The sequence below is a fragment of the Passer montanus genome, unplaced genomic scaffold (assembly GCF_014805655.1).
Source record: "Passer montanus isolate IOZ18808 unplaced genomic scaffold, ASM1480565v1 scaffold6, whole genome shotgun sequence".
Lineage (NCBI taxonomy): Eukaryota > Metazoa > Chordata > Aves > Passeriformes > Passeridae > Passer > Passer montanus.
The window spans coordinates 434,945-451,527 of NW_024371037.1; the positions used below are offsets into that span (position 1 = coordinate 434,945).

General features: G+C 40.6%; 1 protein-coding gene across 2 annotated transcripts in view; it reads left to right on the top strand.

The window, feature by feature from the left end:
- The window catches only part of GRAMD4 (GRAM domain containing 4), a 75,160-nt gene that overhangs the window by 17,727 nt on the left and 40,850 nt on the right, over positions 1 to 16,583 (top strand). For both annotated transcript variants that reach the window (XM_039726679.1, XM_039726680.1), the window contains exons 2-3: positions 6,174 to 6,384; positions 14,766 to 14,886. In XM_039726679.1, the coding sequence (XP_039582613.1) occupies positions 6,174 to 6,384; positions 14,766 to 14,886 (332 nt within the window). The remainder of the gene's footprint in view (positions 1 to 6,173; positions 6,385 to 14,765; positions 14,887 to 16,583) is intronic.

The window sequence follows — 16,583 nt, forward strand, 5'->3', positions numbered from 1 at the left end:
GACAATATAAATTGTTTGTGTTGATGCTTAATTAATAGCTGCATCTGTTTAAGTCTGCAACACCAAAGCACAGCTTCCTGTTGGTTTCCAAACTGTGTTAACTGAGTGTTGCTTCTGTTGGGAGTGTGTCACACAGAGGAAGTGATTCTGGTGGGATTTTTTTTGTTCATCTCCCTTCAAACTTACAGGCATAATAATCCTGATTTACTAAGCATAATGTTTCTTCAAAGGTAGCCTGATAATTTCATCTATTATGAAAAGAAACAATCCACCAGAGTCTATCCCCCGAGTCTATCCCTGTCTAGTCTAGTCTGTTCCTAGAGTTTTAAGGGCTCCTGACCCTGAAAGGAGCTTTTAATAGATGCTACTCAAAACCAGAAAGGAGTTTGTTCTGGATGTGTTATGGCCCTGAAGCCAAGGGTGATGTAATTCTAAGAAGACTTGACCAGACTGTGATGCTGAGGCAGTGAGTGTTATTTCAGGATGAACCTGTTGTGGTGAGTGTGGAGAGAGCTCAGTTGGAAGATATTTTTTCGTGTTTGTTGATGTCAGAAATTGAGGGCACTTGCACAATGCTTGTAATTTTCAGAGAGTGTTTGTAAGCTGCTCTTGGCCAATCCAACTGAATGTTTCGCCCAAAGTATTGCAGTCTTGGTTTCCAATGACAAGTGATGACATCCTATACTGAGAACCTAAAATGTTGTATTGTCCTGGATGAGCTGAATCTCATGTTGGGGCTGTTCATGAAAAGGCTGTGTTGAGTGTGAGTTGTGCCCCTTCTGTGTGCTAAATGTCTTTGTTGAGTCGAGCTTAATGCAAAGTTTTCTTGGAAGGTGCAGACTTCACCTTTACAAAACCACTCTCTGTTGTTCAAGAAGAACTGTGGATAAAGTTTGGCTTTCTTCACTGATGTGAGCGTTCTGGAGAGTAGTCTGGGAGAAGTCTATACACAGGGGGAAGAAAAGTGTCCTTTTCTTTTATCCTGTGCTCTAGGATGACCCTGCTTGAGTAGGGAGGTTGGACCAGATGACCCACTGTAGTTCCTTCCACTCTGACCCATTCTGGTTCTGTGAAAAGCTGAGCAGACAAGGAGCTCTAGTGCAATTGATCTTTCTCTGGTTAGTTTCTTAAATATTAATAAGTACAAAATGTTCGGAAAGTGACTTGAAATGAGATTCTGTTCATTAAAATGAAAAATTGGGGGGAATAATCATGTAGCAGGAGAGAACTTTTTGCACAGAACATTACACAGAGGACTCTGAATCTGTATTAGGCTTCGATAGTCTCACTGTTCCTTCTAGTTTTAGTTAGACATGTCTAGAAAAGAATACACCAAGCTTAATTTTCAGTGTATGTGGATGGATTGAGTTTGTCTTGTGTTGCTACTCTTCTGTCAACTCTCAGGGTATTACTAAGGAGCATTTCAGTGTAGAAGTAATGAATACCAAATGCAATCTTGATGCTTTCCGCTTGCTCAGTTTGCACATCCCTTCCTCATGATAAAGCCAAAATGCCCTGGTGTTGACAACAATGTCTGTATTTGTTCATCCACACACAGCCTGGCTTTTCTGAAGTACCAGGGCTCTTACATTGGACTTCTGCAGAAATGTATTTTGAGAATGAAAAGACAATATGAAGGAGATGCAATGTAAAGATGAGAACTAGGGGTATGCTAGATTTGCAGGTCATCTTCAGTTTCTGAAAAGCTATTTTTCTAGCAAAAGGAAGGAAGATTACTGTACTATGTCATAGTCTTGTAGGGCCTTTTTGACCTGGAATGAAATTCATCCATGATGTTTTAAGTGGTTTCTTTGTTTGTTTTCCCTCAGGCTCCAGACTAACACTTGCTGAGGCAATGCTGTTTGACTTTGTGTAGCAGGTTTGTGTTTTGTTAACAGCTAAGGAAAACTGACTGAACCCTCTGTTGAGAAGCAGAGTCCTTTCTCTGAAAAGTGCACATGAAGATTTAGCTGTTCAATCCCTGCTGGGTCTACCAGGCCACAGACTGTATATGTGTAAAAACTAAATGCAAAACAGAAAACCAAAACCTATGAACTTCTTGTAGGAGACTCTGGGGTGAGTTAAGGCAGGTTTCAGACAGCAGCGGTGCATTGGGTACTGCGCTTCCCGGAGTTCCCTCTGCCTCCCAACCTCTGCCACCTCCATGCAGGAGTAGAAATGGGGTAGCAGTGGCACGAAGGGGTGGGAGAGTTGTCCATTGAAACACGTCTCATGAATAAGTCCCTCCAGATGGCAGGGGTGGCTGTCAATGTTCCCTGGAAGCTGACTGTCTCCTTATTGAAGCGTCTCTGAAAGGGACATAGGCTGAAAGATTTCTTGCAGATCTCCTTATGATTTTCATGTGGAAGTTTGGGAAAACTTGATTTTCCTGTTCTTAGTATAAATTGTCTCCTTATTGAAGTGAAAGAGACGTAGGCTGAAGGATTTCTTGTAGATCTCCTTACGATTTTCATGTGGAAGTTTGGGAAAACTTGATTTTTCTGTTCTTAGTATAAATTTGGAATGTGAGTGTATGTTGTTTTTCGGTCTGATATATTCATTTGAAATAAAAGTCTGACAGTTGTTTGAGGGTTTTACATATTAGGTCAAAATAAAGGCATCTCTTCCCTGGCCCTCTCTAAAAGGGATAAAATAAAGGGCTTGAAGAATTTGTGTTAGCTGGTAGATATTAATGGCAATTAACAAGAAAATCTTTAAAGATTATTTTAGCTAGGAGGTTTTTTAAGCATAGAAAAAATGGACCTTTTTCACTTGGTTATTGTCACATGTATGACGGTGTTGGGAAATGCATGTTTGGCAGTGTTTAAAATGCATGGAGTTAAAATACTTGTATTTTTATTAGAGTGTTATAGTATTTGTTACTGCACTCTGAGCTCCTCATGTGCAGAGTTGCATGGTGGTTTTGAGGTAGTGGGTATGGGGAGTTAGTAGAAACAGCCTGAAACTCACAGCTGAACCAGCTGAGCTCAGAATGGGTGTGTGGGTAGGGATGGGTCTAGGATAGGTAGTTGGGAGAAGGTGAGGGATGAATAGCTATGATGGTGAAGAAAGTGTTTTGATATTTAGTTGCTGTATTTTACAGTAAATCTAATTCTAGATCAATTTCTGGTCTTTGATTTTGTAAAAGCTTCCCCAAGCTTGTCTAAATTTGACTCAAGTCAGTTGGAATACAGAATCTCCAAGAATCTTTTTTCCTAGTGAAACTGCTGAAATGTCAGCATAAAAAAAAAAAAAAGTTGCTGGTTGCAGGAACAGGCTGCTGACATAAAAAGCCTGTCTTAGATCCAGCATTTGGCTGGAGGCCAGATAATGAGTTTTCATAGGAGCTTGTTGGCAAGCTTACATCTCTGCTTAGGTTAATGTAATGTAACTGTAAGTAATTTGGGAACCTGGTACATGCAAAACAATTTTTAGACAAAAAGATCTTATAATTTTTAAATTTTAACTGAGAAGATACTTTTATAAACCAGCTTCTTGTACTTCAAGCACTTCAGAAATGCATTGGAGTGTGGTTCTTTACTATGTCCTCTTTTAATGATTAACCTACTGAATAATTCTTTAAAAATATTGACCCTCGTGACATACCTGTCAAATCAGAATTTGTGCTGACTTCATTCAGTGGAGTGATTTAAAGAACGGTTTGCATTTTTAAAAGGCTAGGTGGTAACATACATAGGGGTAAATAATCAGTTTTGTGAGTAAAAAAACACTGAAAATATGGTACTGGGTAATCTGTTGGCCAGGTTATTCTGTGACCTTGGACTGAAATGGATGAACCGTCCCAGGATGAGAAAGGAGCTCAGTTTCCCAAAATGATGCCCATCCCTGGCAGTTATGCCAGTGGGCCTCTTCACTGTCCTTGTGGCTTTTTTCAGTCTTCATTCGAAGGGTTGGAGATTTCTTTGTCTCAAGATGTTTTTGATGCTTCGAACATTTCTTACGCATGCAAGTGAATGTGCATTTGTGCTAAGGGGAAAGAAAGATGAATTCTGAACCATCTGTGGAAGTGTTGGATATACTAGACTATAAAAGATGTCCAGATCCAGCCCTGTCCTTTGAGGAGCAGTGGATAAATGTGATTTTAACAGGAGAATGCTGAGGACTGTTTCTGTCCAGGACAGCAATGCTCATCCGCAGTAACTGCTCCATCTCTAAGAGGGATAGAGAAGGCATGGGATGCATGCTTGTCCTCCATCGTTATGGGCTGCCAGCCACTCCAGAAAAGGAATATCACTCTTCCATGCTCTGTTATTTCCATGCACTGCTGTATCATTAGCAGTGACAGTGTGGATGATGAACAGACAGCTGTTTACAGCTGCTTTGCTGTAGGTCTGGTACATGGTATGTAAATCTGGTTCAACGTAGATGGAGATCATTGTGATGGGAGAGAGAACAATACAATTGCTGGTGCTTATCAGAGGTTTAAACCTCCCTCATACCATTTGTTCCCTAGATGCTATTAATAGTAGGGCCTAGAGATATTTCTGGTTGTGATAGCTGACAAGTTTCTTCATCAAATAGTCAATGAATGAGCAAGAAGTGTTTCTATTTTTAACACAGCTCTGACAAGTAAAAGAACTTCAAAGAAAAGCTGTTCTTAGAAAATAACCTTGGTGTGAGTTACCACAAGTGTTTCTCTATAAGTGATAGATTAAATGCAGGGTTGAAACTTTAAGTATCTCTGATGAAGGAAGAGTTTTGTGGGGTTTCTTTTGCCAGCTGTACTGTAAGGGGTTTGCATTGGTTTAAAACTTCTGTGTTTAATTGAAAGGGGCTAATAAACTTTGGCAGAGGTACAAACTAAGATATATTTGAAGGGAATGATCTGGTTTGAACTTGATGTGAATAGTCAATGCCAAAGTGTTAGGGTAAGTGGAGAATCCATAGGGAAAGTTGAGGAGCTCTGTTGAAAAGTGGTTTGTCCTAGGAGGTGAGAATTGCCTTAGGTACAAAGGCTGTGGTAGCAAAAGGTTTTCTATTTTGCTCTTTATTTTTACTCCTGAAGTGACATGTGTCTGAATTTACCTTTGTATTTTCATCTCACACCAGTGTCTGGGATGATGTGCCTTGAAGCTGAGCATGACTTCTAATGCAGAGGATGGTAGTGCTGACCAGAGAGGACAAAAGGGTAGTACCAGGAACAAATGCCTCAAACCAGATCTTTAAAAATCCATTTGTTAGAGCATGGCATCATCCTGCAGATGAATCTCTGTGTGCTGAGATAATTGTGGCTGTCTTGTTATAAACTGACAGAGCAGGAGCTTGCTGGAGTGACAGGATCAATGAACTAACTGTTGGGTTTGGCTTTTTTTAAAAAAAGATGAAGCTTGGCACCTGTGGTACAGAGTGTGATTCCTTGAATGGGACCAGTTTGGCAAGTCTGGATTAAATCAGAAACTATACAGTGCAGTGTCTTGAAAAGCTGCCATTACAATGAGTTTATGCACATAAAGTAAGCTTTCTTCTGTTGTCTTTTTAAAAGGAAAATGCTTCTCCTACTATAATTTCAGGGGTATACAAGATTGTCAAGTTGTGGTAATTTTAAGGATTTTGGCAGTATGTTTGAATATGATTTATGCTTTGTTTCAGCTGTCTAATTTTTGATGAAGTCTTCTTCATGGATCTGTCTGTGGCTTTTTTCAGTAAACCCTTGGCACTTTCTGTTTTGTTAGCCTGAGGTTGTAGTGAGATATGATTGCATCCTTACTCCTTTGTTCTAGTTTGTCTGGGAATTTAAAACTTGGTTGTGAAGCTTGGTGGATTTTCCTGTCTTTGATTAGAAGCATCACAAATTGAAGAATATTGACTTTTCAGCTAAACTTTTTTTTTTGTTTCAAGTAAGCTGTTAGGGACTGGCTTCCTAATCTTTCTTTGGAGTGCAGGTTGTTGCTTTCTGCCTATTCTGACTTGCTTTAAAAACTGCCAGGAGAGAGGGGCCATGATAGTCTGGGAAGAAGGTAAATGATCAACTACTGCAAACTAAATGATGCATGTTACCCTGTGCAAAAAACTCCTCTTAAGAAGCTAAGTGTGCTTTTCCTCCAGTGGCAGGAAGGCACTTGAAAGACGGTTGGGAGTAGTTAGTGATAAGAATGTGTGTATTTAGATTTATTGCAAGCTTTCTAAAATACTGTTGATTTCTTATCTTGCAGAGACTCCAACCGTCATGTTAAGGTAAAGCAGAAAAGTGCAGTGCTGAACATGCTAAAGAAGTTGGACAAAATAAGGTTCAGAGGTCACAAGAGAGATGAGTTCCTTGATTTAGCAGAGTCTCCAAATGCTTCAGACACTGAATGTGGAGATGAAATCCCGGTGAAGATACCTCGAACGTCAGCTCGAGACAATGAAGAGTTGAGAGACCCTGTAAGTACTCAATTCAGGTATCATTATATTATGTTATTTAGTTTTCAGGCAGAAAAATAATAGAAATTACTAATTCTTTATCCTTATATTATGGTTGTAAAACTTGAAGATTGTGGGCTAGGAAGTAACTTTCTAGTAATAGGCCTTCATTTTGTGGAAAGGTCAATTAATTTCTCAATACTAGAGTTTCCTGTCCCTACTTCTAATTTTAGATATTGTGAGTTGACAGGTTTGTTAACTTTGGATGTGCTTCTGAATGCTCTCTGGTTTTTATTTGTTTGGTTGAATTACTAGTGAACATGTGAAAGAGAAGAGGTAACTTTTCAGTTTGACTAGCTCAGATGTGCTCAAATGACATTGTCCAGGACTTCAAGGATAAGACTTCTGGTTGTTTCATGAGTTAGAGGGTCACACCAGCTCCTCCTCTACTGCAGTGTTACAAGCAGTAGTTCTTCCATGCAATTAGAGATGGTTTCAACCTTTGAAGGTGGTGCTAAAACATTTTGGTGCTTGTAAGCAGAAGCACCAAAGCAAAGCACACCTACCTTTTTCAAAGACACTGGTTCAGGAAAAGTTAACTATTTGTTAAAAAAGTAAAATGAAATTCTTCTTTAAGTGTTAAAAAATAGCTGTGGATCCATGAGCTTGGAGTGCTACAGTATTAGTTTAGATTTGTCTATATAATTGTATTGTGGAAGTGACTTGGAATTCAGAACTTGTATCACCCTATGAAAACTTCCTGTGTAGTTTTATCCCCAAAATGTAATCAGACTGTTGTCTAAAGGCTCATTTCTAGGAGCATGGAACTTGCTCACAGGAAGCTGTAAACTAAAAGATTTTAAACTGTATATGCTTATGCATCTCCTTTGGGGTTGGCAGTTTGTATCTAGTTCTGTAGCTCTTAGCTTTTTCTAATTGAAGTGGGCTTTCATGGTACTACATACAGTCCTGCTTATAGAGCGCTTTTTTACCAGAATGTTTTTCCTATGATCATGGAACCAACAGGTGGTAATGACAGAGCATGTTTTGGTCACAAAAAGTCTGTTACATGTAAATCCTCAAGCTTGTCAGACAAGGAAGTCTGTTAAATGCTATTCCTTTGCTCTTATTCTACTGAAGACATTTGTCATTTGTTAAGATGTAAGTATTGTGCATACTGGGACTAATCTCTGATGCTGCCCTTCCAGTGTGGTATTTTGTGAGTTATTCATAGGTAAATAGTGGCTTATTGTCATTAAACTTCAGGTTTTGTTTAGTGTTGGTATATATTAGATGCCTTTTGTATTTAATCAGTAGTATCTGGATGGCAGAGCTAGAGGCTACAGAAAGATCTGTCTTAAACTCCAGGTACCATTTTCTGTATTTCTTCAGGGAAATAGTAGCTTCTGGGTGCTATGGAGGGTAGCCAAGGGCTCAGCAAGGTAAACTTGTAGTTTTGAATAGTAATAAAGCCTTAACAGCTACACATCTGCAGTGGTGTCTGTTTTCTCAAAATGTTGAGCTCTGCATGCTGAGAAGGGAGCTCGGAGAAGCATTTGCTTTCTGGCTGATTACATGTTGCACTAGGCTGTTGTGGTCTAAGACCTTGGGATACAGTTGAGGGCAGTGCTTTAAAATCAGGGAGAAAGAAAGAGAGGAAAGCAGAAATGGCATCAGACGTGTTTTGCCCCACTCTTGATGTTTGGGAGCTCCAAGCCCAGTGTGATGCTGGACCAGCCTAAGAGCAGTAGCTGTGTTACAGATATGAGCAAAACAAGCAAATTGGTATGAGGAAAAAGGTCTGACATATAAGGGATAAATTTCAGATGGGAATTTTGAGAATTTTAACAGTTGGCCCTCACAGGCATCTGCGTACTCAGCGCTGTAGCCCATCTGTAAAATGAAGGAAGAAGAAATAATCCCCTGTGCTGCAGGGGTGGCAAGAGTAAAGAAAGTAATGCTTGTATATTTAAATCAATATTAAAGTAGTGGTATCTGAGGGTGTGGGAATAGTGAAATTCTGAATTATTTGTCTCTTTCTTATTGAGATTATATAGTTGAGTTGTGCCTGAATTGGTTTTAATTCAGTGTCTAAAACACATAATTTAAATTGCTTGTACAGGGTATTTTTCTTTTATAGGCTCTGTAAGCAATTTAGTATTATACTTATATTACACTGATCATGGGAAAACCAAGTCTTATGGTTTCTTCCTGTTTCATGCCTTTGGGAAGCTGTTGAAAACACACAAAAACCAATGCAAGTCTTCTGTGTAAATGGAAGTTAGGCTACATGTCTTTTCAGATAGATGTGGGCTGTACTGTGCTTCCAGTTCTGTTCCTTCATTGTTTCTATTGAAATCTGGGTACAGAAGTCATGGTCTTGAAAGAGCAAGGTTGGAACTTGGAACTGAGCATAGGCACCCAAAATTGGTGTCCTGGTCCCCTTATCTGCATCTTCACTGTCAGCCATTCCCTAGATAAAGACTGAATGTCTGCCCCTCTCTACTTCCCTCCCTCTGCCCCTGTCTGGTGTATTAAGCACTATGGAGGCATTAAGGAAAGATCTCTGTCTATAAGAACAGCACAGTGCAGTCATGCTGTCAGCCATTCCCTAGACTCAATCTCTGCCCCCTCTACTTCCCTCCCCCTGCCCCTGTCTGGTGTATGAAGCATTATGGAGGCATTAAGGAAAGATCTCTGTCTATAAGAACAGCACAGTGCAGTCATATGAATGAAGAACCCTTCTGTGCTTCTTGGGTTTACAGTGCTCTTAAAAATGTACTCTTCTTTAGGTATGTATCTGAACTTGACAAATGGGTGCAAAAGCTTGATACAAATGGAGGTTGCAGAGTAAAAAGCCTTGTCATAAAAGCTTGTGATTGCAAAGCCCTGACCATCTGCCAGCAAGAGCATCATCCTCTGTTGCACTTCCAGCAGATGAAGTGAATGTTCAGTCCCAGGCCACAGATTGTGCAGTGGCACTTAGTCCCAATGCTTCACATGCCTTACTGAAATCACACATGTAAAATTCATACCCTGTGAAAAAACAGAAAGGATGGCCAGATGAGGTAATTTCCTATTCTTTATCTTTAAATTGAGCTTTACCTATTTAGTTCAATAATAAACATTCTCACCTGTGTTTGGGTAAAGCACACAGCTAGCTCCTGGTCCGAGGACTCTAGAGGTGGAAGGATTTATATTTTCCTTTGAATTCTCAGTGGTTTCTGAGAGTTTTTGTTCAAAAGGTGTCTTTATTTGAGCTAGTTTGGATTCAGCTTACAGGCAGGCTGCTTGCTTGTGTGGGTTTCCCCCTCTCATGAAAGTGGCCCAGCTACCAGATATGCCTTGAATAGGAGATACTTTCTTAGGTCCCTGTGGGTGTTTGGATGCTGTGATCAGATCATTGCCAAGACAGCAGTACTGGCTAACAAATTTAACTCTCTGCTAAACATGTCTTTCAATTCCTGAATGCCTTCCTAGATTTCTTCCTTTGTTCCCTCTTTATCATAGCTGGTAGTTTTGTTTTTTTTAAGGCAAGGGTATTAGACACTCCATGCAGCACTGCTCTTTCTGCATAGTTTTGTAAAATCACCACAATTGCAAAATAGGTAGAGGGAGGAACCTGGTCCATTCCAAATCAATTAGCATGTGGTTTGTTGTGACATGAGAAATTGAGGTAATGTTGCTTGCTCAGTAATTAAAGTCCCCTTTATTCATTCCCCTTCCTGTTTGTACAGAAGGGGAGACAAGATCCAGTTCTACATGCAGGTGTATGAATGAACGTGTTGCAGAGATCTCACATCCCCTTCACAGAGCAGAGAAAGAACAAACTGTTTAAACCTGTAGAGGCTGGCACTAACCTGGCAGTGAGAATTACTAGTAAAGCCCTCTTGTATCTGGCATATTGTACTGAAAGCAGTCTAATCTACTTATGCAAGTTCCCTGCCAGTATGCTAGGATTAAATCTGAGTTATTGTGGTACAGAAAACATTACTTTAATTGCTCTTGTAGTACACCTTGGTTTTCCTGCCACATGTCAATTAAAACCTTAAATGCTTCTCTGTTGGTCATCTCATTTACAGTGATTGGAAGTTATAAAGCATGATGCAAACATTACAGTTAAGAAGTTAAAGTCTCTAAACCTGGCTAGCTCTAGATTTTTGAAAATGTATGTAGAATATAGCTGTGGTTTAGGAGCATGCCAGTATGGGTATGCTTCCATGAATAGCTACTAAGGATTAACTATTCATGCAGATGCTTTCATTCTTAAGCAATGTTGTTGAGTTTTTCCTTTTCTTACAGCAGGTAATTGCAGCATTCATGGGGAGCTCTTTCATAATTTGAAATAAGAAAATGCACATAAAGTGTCAGATGAAAAACTCAGGAGGCTAGAACTTCACCAGACAAGCTGTGTAGTTTGTTGTATTGCTGAAGACTTCCCCCCTCCTCTTTTTTCCTCAAATGAACACAAGTTAAAAAATTTTATTTTAAACTACCTCTTCCCTGTGTTGTGTCCCAGCCACATTCTGGGCTCTGAGGAGTGACTTGAGTGGATATTTTTCCCCTGGCATTGGCATGTTGTGTCCTTACTGCTCCCCATCCTTTGTGTTTTGAGAACTGCTCCTCTCCAAGGAAACGTGGAGATTAGGCCACCATTTTGTTAGATATTCCTAGACAAAAATCATCCACATACATATGATGCTGTGGAAGGAAATTAGAAGCATGGAGTTGGGCAGTTGTGTTTCTGTGTGATACTGCAGATGTGCTGTGCTGCAGGTGGAGAGGACAGATCCACATCCACTTAGCTGGGAGGTGACAGGGACCCTTCCTGTGGCTGTACAGCAGCAGTGGCAGAACAAAATCCCAGGGCTCGCAGGATGAAGGGGTTTTGGAGAGGGAGGGCAGAGAAGTCCTGGGCTGGAATTGCTGTTATGAAAAGCCTGAACTGCAGATGGCTTGAAAAACACTTTTGTGGGGAGATGTGAGTTTTAGATCTGGAGCTGGATGTGGCTTGGACAAGCAACCCTGAGCTCTGTTAAAGGATTTCAGGCAGTCTGTCATCATCAGAGATGTTCCTTTAACCCCTCTGTCTCTGTGTTCACCTCAGGCATTTCTCTGCCTTCCTAGGCACTGCCAGGCCTTCTTGCTCGTGGTCTGGGCTAAGTAATAACGATTGCCAGCCTTTTAAGAGGGCTCCTGTGTCAAATACTGTCAAAGCTAGAGAGGCAGAAGGAAAAGCAGAAATCTGTGGAAGCCTTCAAGGCTTTTACTGTGAGTCAGAAGCTAGAAAGGACATCTGTACAGTGCAGTAGGTTATCCAGCCTGAGTGCTAGTGCTGTCCTACAGAGGCAGCAGAGAGGAGAAACCTTTACCCAGAAAAAACTGGAATTAATAGAAGGATTTTGTTAACTTGTGAATTGAGCCAGATATGCTGGCTTCAGACAGAGGGACTTTTTTGAATTCAGAGGCAGGCAGTTGACTGTCAGCAAATGTAGAGGCCTTATTTCTTGTTTTCTTAGGTGTGTTGTTGTGGGGAAAAGCTTCGGTGACAGAGACATCTGCTTAAATGTTTCCCATATCACTGTCCTGGGTATCCTCAGTTTTTCTGAGTGTTTCTGAATGGTATTCATAAAATGTTGTGGTGATGCTAATTTTGGAAATTGGGTGCACCACCAAACTTGTGTCATTATGTATCTTAATAAACCATTTTACTATTACATTTTAATTACATTATCTTGCTCCTAGTATTCTAGTGAGCAGCCTTATGTTTCAACTCAGTGGATTTATTTATCTTCTTTTCTCCTCTCTAAGTTAGAAGGTAATTTTAACCATTTGTAGCTCGTTTAAAGATGTGTACCTTCTGATTTTTAACCTGTCTGTGCATGTCAGGCTGCTTGGGTCCAATGCTTTAGCAGATAAACATATTTGGAAACTCTAAGAATGAGGGTATCACTCTCCTCAGTGTTTCGCACCTCTTGCTCTTTCCTTCTTCCTTAGAGGTACAGTTAAGGTATCCTGGGCTTTAATTATTGACTCAACAGCTCTGAAGAAGCAAAAGCAGAGCTGGTTCTCTAGGCATATTTCTGAAATGTAGCACATCTTTGGGTAAAATATCATGAGTACCTTCAATGAGGATGAAAACTTAAATATGCTTGGGTGCTTGGCAGCCCTTTTCATTTTCCTGTCCTCCCTCACCTGGGTGGGGACCGGCTGCTGTCCAAGGTTGGGGCTGATGCCCAGAGTTCAGGCATGTTCCTTTTGAGTACAGCACCTTGCTCTTTGTCCTGTATGTGATTTTATTTATTTATCAATAAAATATTTAAGCAGTGGCACTGCTTCTTTGGACAGGTCCCTGTGAAATCCTGCATGCTGGGAGCAGAGATTTTTCCCGTGTGCTGGATGTGGATGTATATATCTATACAATACAGAAAGCCATGCATTAACACCTGGGCAGCAGTCTGTATTTTAATAACACTTCCCTTGTGCTGCCCATGGAGTGTGTTGTAAGGGTGCTGCTTTTCAGCTTCAGCCACGCCATCCTCCTTGGGGCTCTCCAAATATCTGGCAAGTGATAGCACTAAATCTTGCGGCGTAAATAAATACAGCCCAGCCCTGTAGATAAGAGATCAACACAGAGGTTCATTTGCATCCTGTGCTCATCTGAAAAGAGTCTCTGATAATCTGCAGTGGCTGGAGCAGTTGCAAATGGCATCTCTCCCTGCACCTCGATGGCTGAAGGCAGGAGTGCTGGGGAGCTGTGGGCACGGCGAGGAGGATGCTGTGCTGCAGCTCCGGGTGTGAGGACTGCCCTGGGGCCTGTCCCTCTCTGCTGTGGCGTGATTCGTGCCAGCTCCAAAATGGGAAGTAGCCCAAGGCTGCTGCTGAGCTAACAGCTTCTGCTCCTCATCAGGGCCAGCAGCGTTGACAGAGTGCTGTGTGGGTGGGTGCTGCTAGGGGACTGGAAATAGCATCTCTGCTTGGCACTGTATTGAGCAAGCCCAGGTGGGGAGTTGGTGCTAGGTAAATGCTGGGCAGAAACTGCCTACAGATTGCTAATATGCCTGTACAGACAAATTCTGAGGCTTAAACTCAGGATCTGTTCTTAAACTCAGGTTCAAACAAGAAAACAGATGTTTAATAGGCATTTCAACAGTGTTTGATCTTGAAAGTGCAAATCAATCCCAACTGTGAAAGTACTTTGCTGTCAGTAAGCTTTCTGCACATCTTTCCTAAGACACAGAAAATGTCTTAATTTAATGTCTCCTATGGATTACTTGAATTCATATCTGTATGTAATTTCAGCTGTCATGGTTAAATGTATACAGATGTTTGAAAGGAATATACTTCCTGTATGTTTTCAGGGCTCAAACAAGGAGTGGGGAATAGTCAGAATATGTAAATAAATTCCTTTTTGTCTTGAGATAATTTTTGATACGTAGGTGTCTGTAATCTATCCCTTTGGTTTTGAGTATCAGCTGCTAGAGAAACACCTGTAATTCTCATTGACAGATTTTTTCATACCTGGTGGGGACTGTACACAAGCAATGAGCAACCATTACCCAGGAGATGCCCTCATCCACCCTTTTCCCTACTGTCTGAAAATGCCCACTTTATGAGAGAAAGAAGGCATCACCTGCCTTCTGCTCTGTAGGCTTGGGGTTTTTCTGTGTTTACTTCATGGAGGTGGTGATTGTCAGTGGTCTCACTAATCAAATTGCTTTTTAATTCCTGCTTTCTACAGTATTTTCTATTCTGCTGAGTTCATTCAAGGGGTGCTGGTAAATCTGTTGAGGCATGCAATCTTCTGATTTCCCACTCTCCTAGCCTGCCAGGATGAGCTCCTGGACACCAAAATCCTTCTGCAGTAACTGGGCTGTGGGGGAGTGGGGAACCCCTTCCTTGCTGAGAGACTGTGATCTTGAAAATTACATTCCATAGGTGGATATTAAAATATACAATATGTGTTTCCCAGTATCTCAGTAATTATCTAGAAAAGTATTACTTTTGCCAGCTTCACAATTTTATGTTTAAAGTGTGTAGCGTTGACCATTCATTCTATGGGAAGAGGAGAGGGGTAGTATGAATATGGCTTTTCAGTCAGCAGAAGGAGGCATTAGTTGATGATGCAGTAGAACTGAGGTGAGGGTGGTGGTGGGAAATAATTGTTTTCTGTAGCTTCCCAAGGTTTGCAGAAGTGTGTTCTGTAAACTCACATTTGATTACTTTCATTCACTTATTTTGGTAATCTGATGCTGAAAGAGGCATGTCGAGTTGTTGATACTTGCATGTTTCTCACATACTTATTTCTTTACTGCCCCAGAAACCAATTGATGTACTTAAATGACATACCAAAAAAAAAAAAAGTCCTTCTGAACTTTGAGTATGTTCTGGCTTTCTTACAGGCTGGTCCAGGGACCATCATCATGGCTTCAGGAGTCCAGGATTTTAACAGAACGGAATCTGACAGACTGAATGAGATCAAAGGTCACCTGGAAATAGCCTTACTGGAAAAACACTTTTTACGTAAGTATGGAATGCTCTGTGGAGAGGAATAGTTTAGGACTTCTGAAATAGTGTTTCTCTAACTGTAGGAGTTGGCATCAGAATTTTGAGGTGTGCTGATGTGCAGATAGTACGTGGGTTTATGCTTCCCTAAGAAGAACTTAAAAGCATTCCCAGGGTTTCTGGGTCACTTGGGTATTTTTTCCTCATTGCATTCCTCACAACATACTCACTGTGTGACAAAAGCTGCATAGTTGAAGTCTTGATGTTGACATCTGCAGGTTGTCTTAGAACTAACAAAGTCAACCTTAATGTGCCTGCAATAGATGTTTTTCTTTCTAGTAGTAATTGCTAAGAAGAGATTTATGAAGGGGAGACCAGTTCATTTTCATGGCAGCTGTTTCAAGAAATAATGCACCTTAAAACACGTGTCTCTTAACATTATGTGTGTTATTGGTAAGTGGTGTAAGAAATACAGAGAACAGTGTCTGGAGATTTAAAGTGCTGGTTTTTTGGGTTTATGCTTATATATGTGTGCATATGTGTGTATAATAAGAAAAAGTTGTCATTCATGGCTGGAGGCAGCTGCAAGAATTTGGGGATTTTATCTCAGCAGGTCTGAAATTTTGGTTTTTAAGATGGGATAGTTAGAAACAGAAAAACAGAAAACAAAATAACTTGATAGAAGTAGAGATCTCTGTAATAAACCAATGAGAATTCTTGCTCAGTTGCTTCCCAGAATGGCCATTTAATTATTTTGGTTTTGAACTTCAGAGTATGAGGGCTGTTTTTATGTGTATGAGGGTTGTTTTTGTGTGTTCAAAGCTTGTCAGATACTTTCTAAGGAGTGGAAATAACAAGACTATAGATTCTGTTCAATTTCTAGGCTATAATCCAATGACAAGACTTAAGTTTTTATCTTCAGCATGTTTTCAAGGATTTGTCATTAATTTTCTGTGACTTGTTTTTCACTTGGCAATACTTCTTTGATATGTTTTTCCCCTGATGTGCGTAAGCGGGGGGCCTGATAAAGGAGATTGGGCAGGAATTTATAACAAGCTGCTGTCAACTTCCACCTGAAAGAGGTATCATGGTTGGAATGTCAGGCAAAAGCTGAAAGATCTGTTTGACTTGCCTTGTTGGTTTCGGTGATTTACTTGATTTTTATTTAACTATTTGTTACAGAGTTACCATGCACTCCTTCCATCCCCAAAGACACATTGCTTAAGCTCCTGTAATACAACTGTTTTTTAGGCTAGGTTGGGCACATGTCATTTCTCGATGCAATCCAATGTGCCACAGAAACAGTAGCACTTAGCAGAACTGATTTCTGATTTGAAGTAGGATGTGCTTTTTGATGTAAAAACATGATAAGGCTCCCAGGCACATCCGTGGCTGGTGAATTCATTCTCCTTCTTAGTATGTTCTTACAGTAACTAAATGGGGCACACAGGTTTGTGAATATTGGTAGTATTCAGGTTCCTACTGTAATTTGAAATCCTTCTGATCAACTGTTACTTGTAGCTGAATAATTTTTCTTTTGCACAGAGCTTTGTAGTGAACTACAAGGTGAAGGATAAGGAGGTAAAGTTTACCCTTTGTGTAAACTTTGAGCAGACATTTGGGGGCTCAGGCCAATGGGGTGGTTCAGCTGGGTGGCTTCAGTCAGCCAGGGGTGTCTCCAGCCCTCACCTCTTCACCACAGCCTGATGTATTTA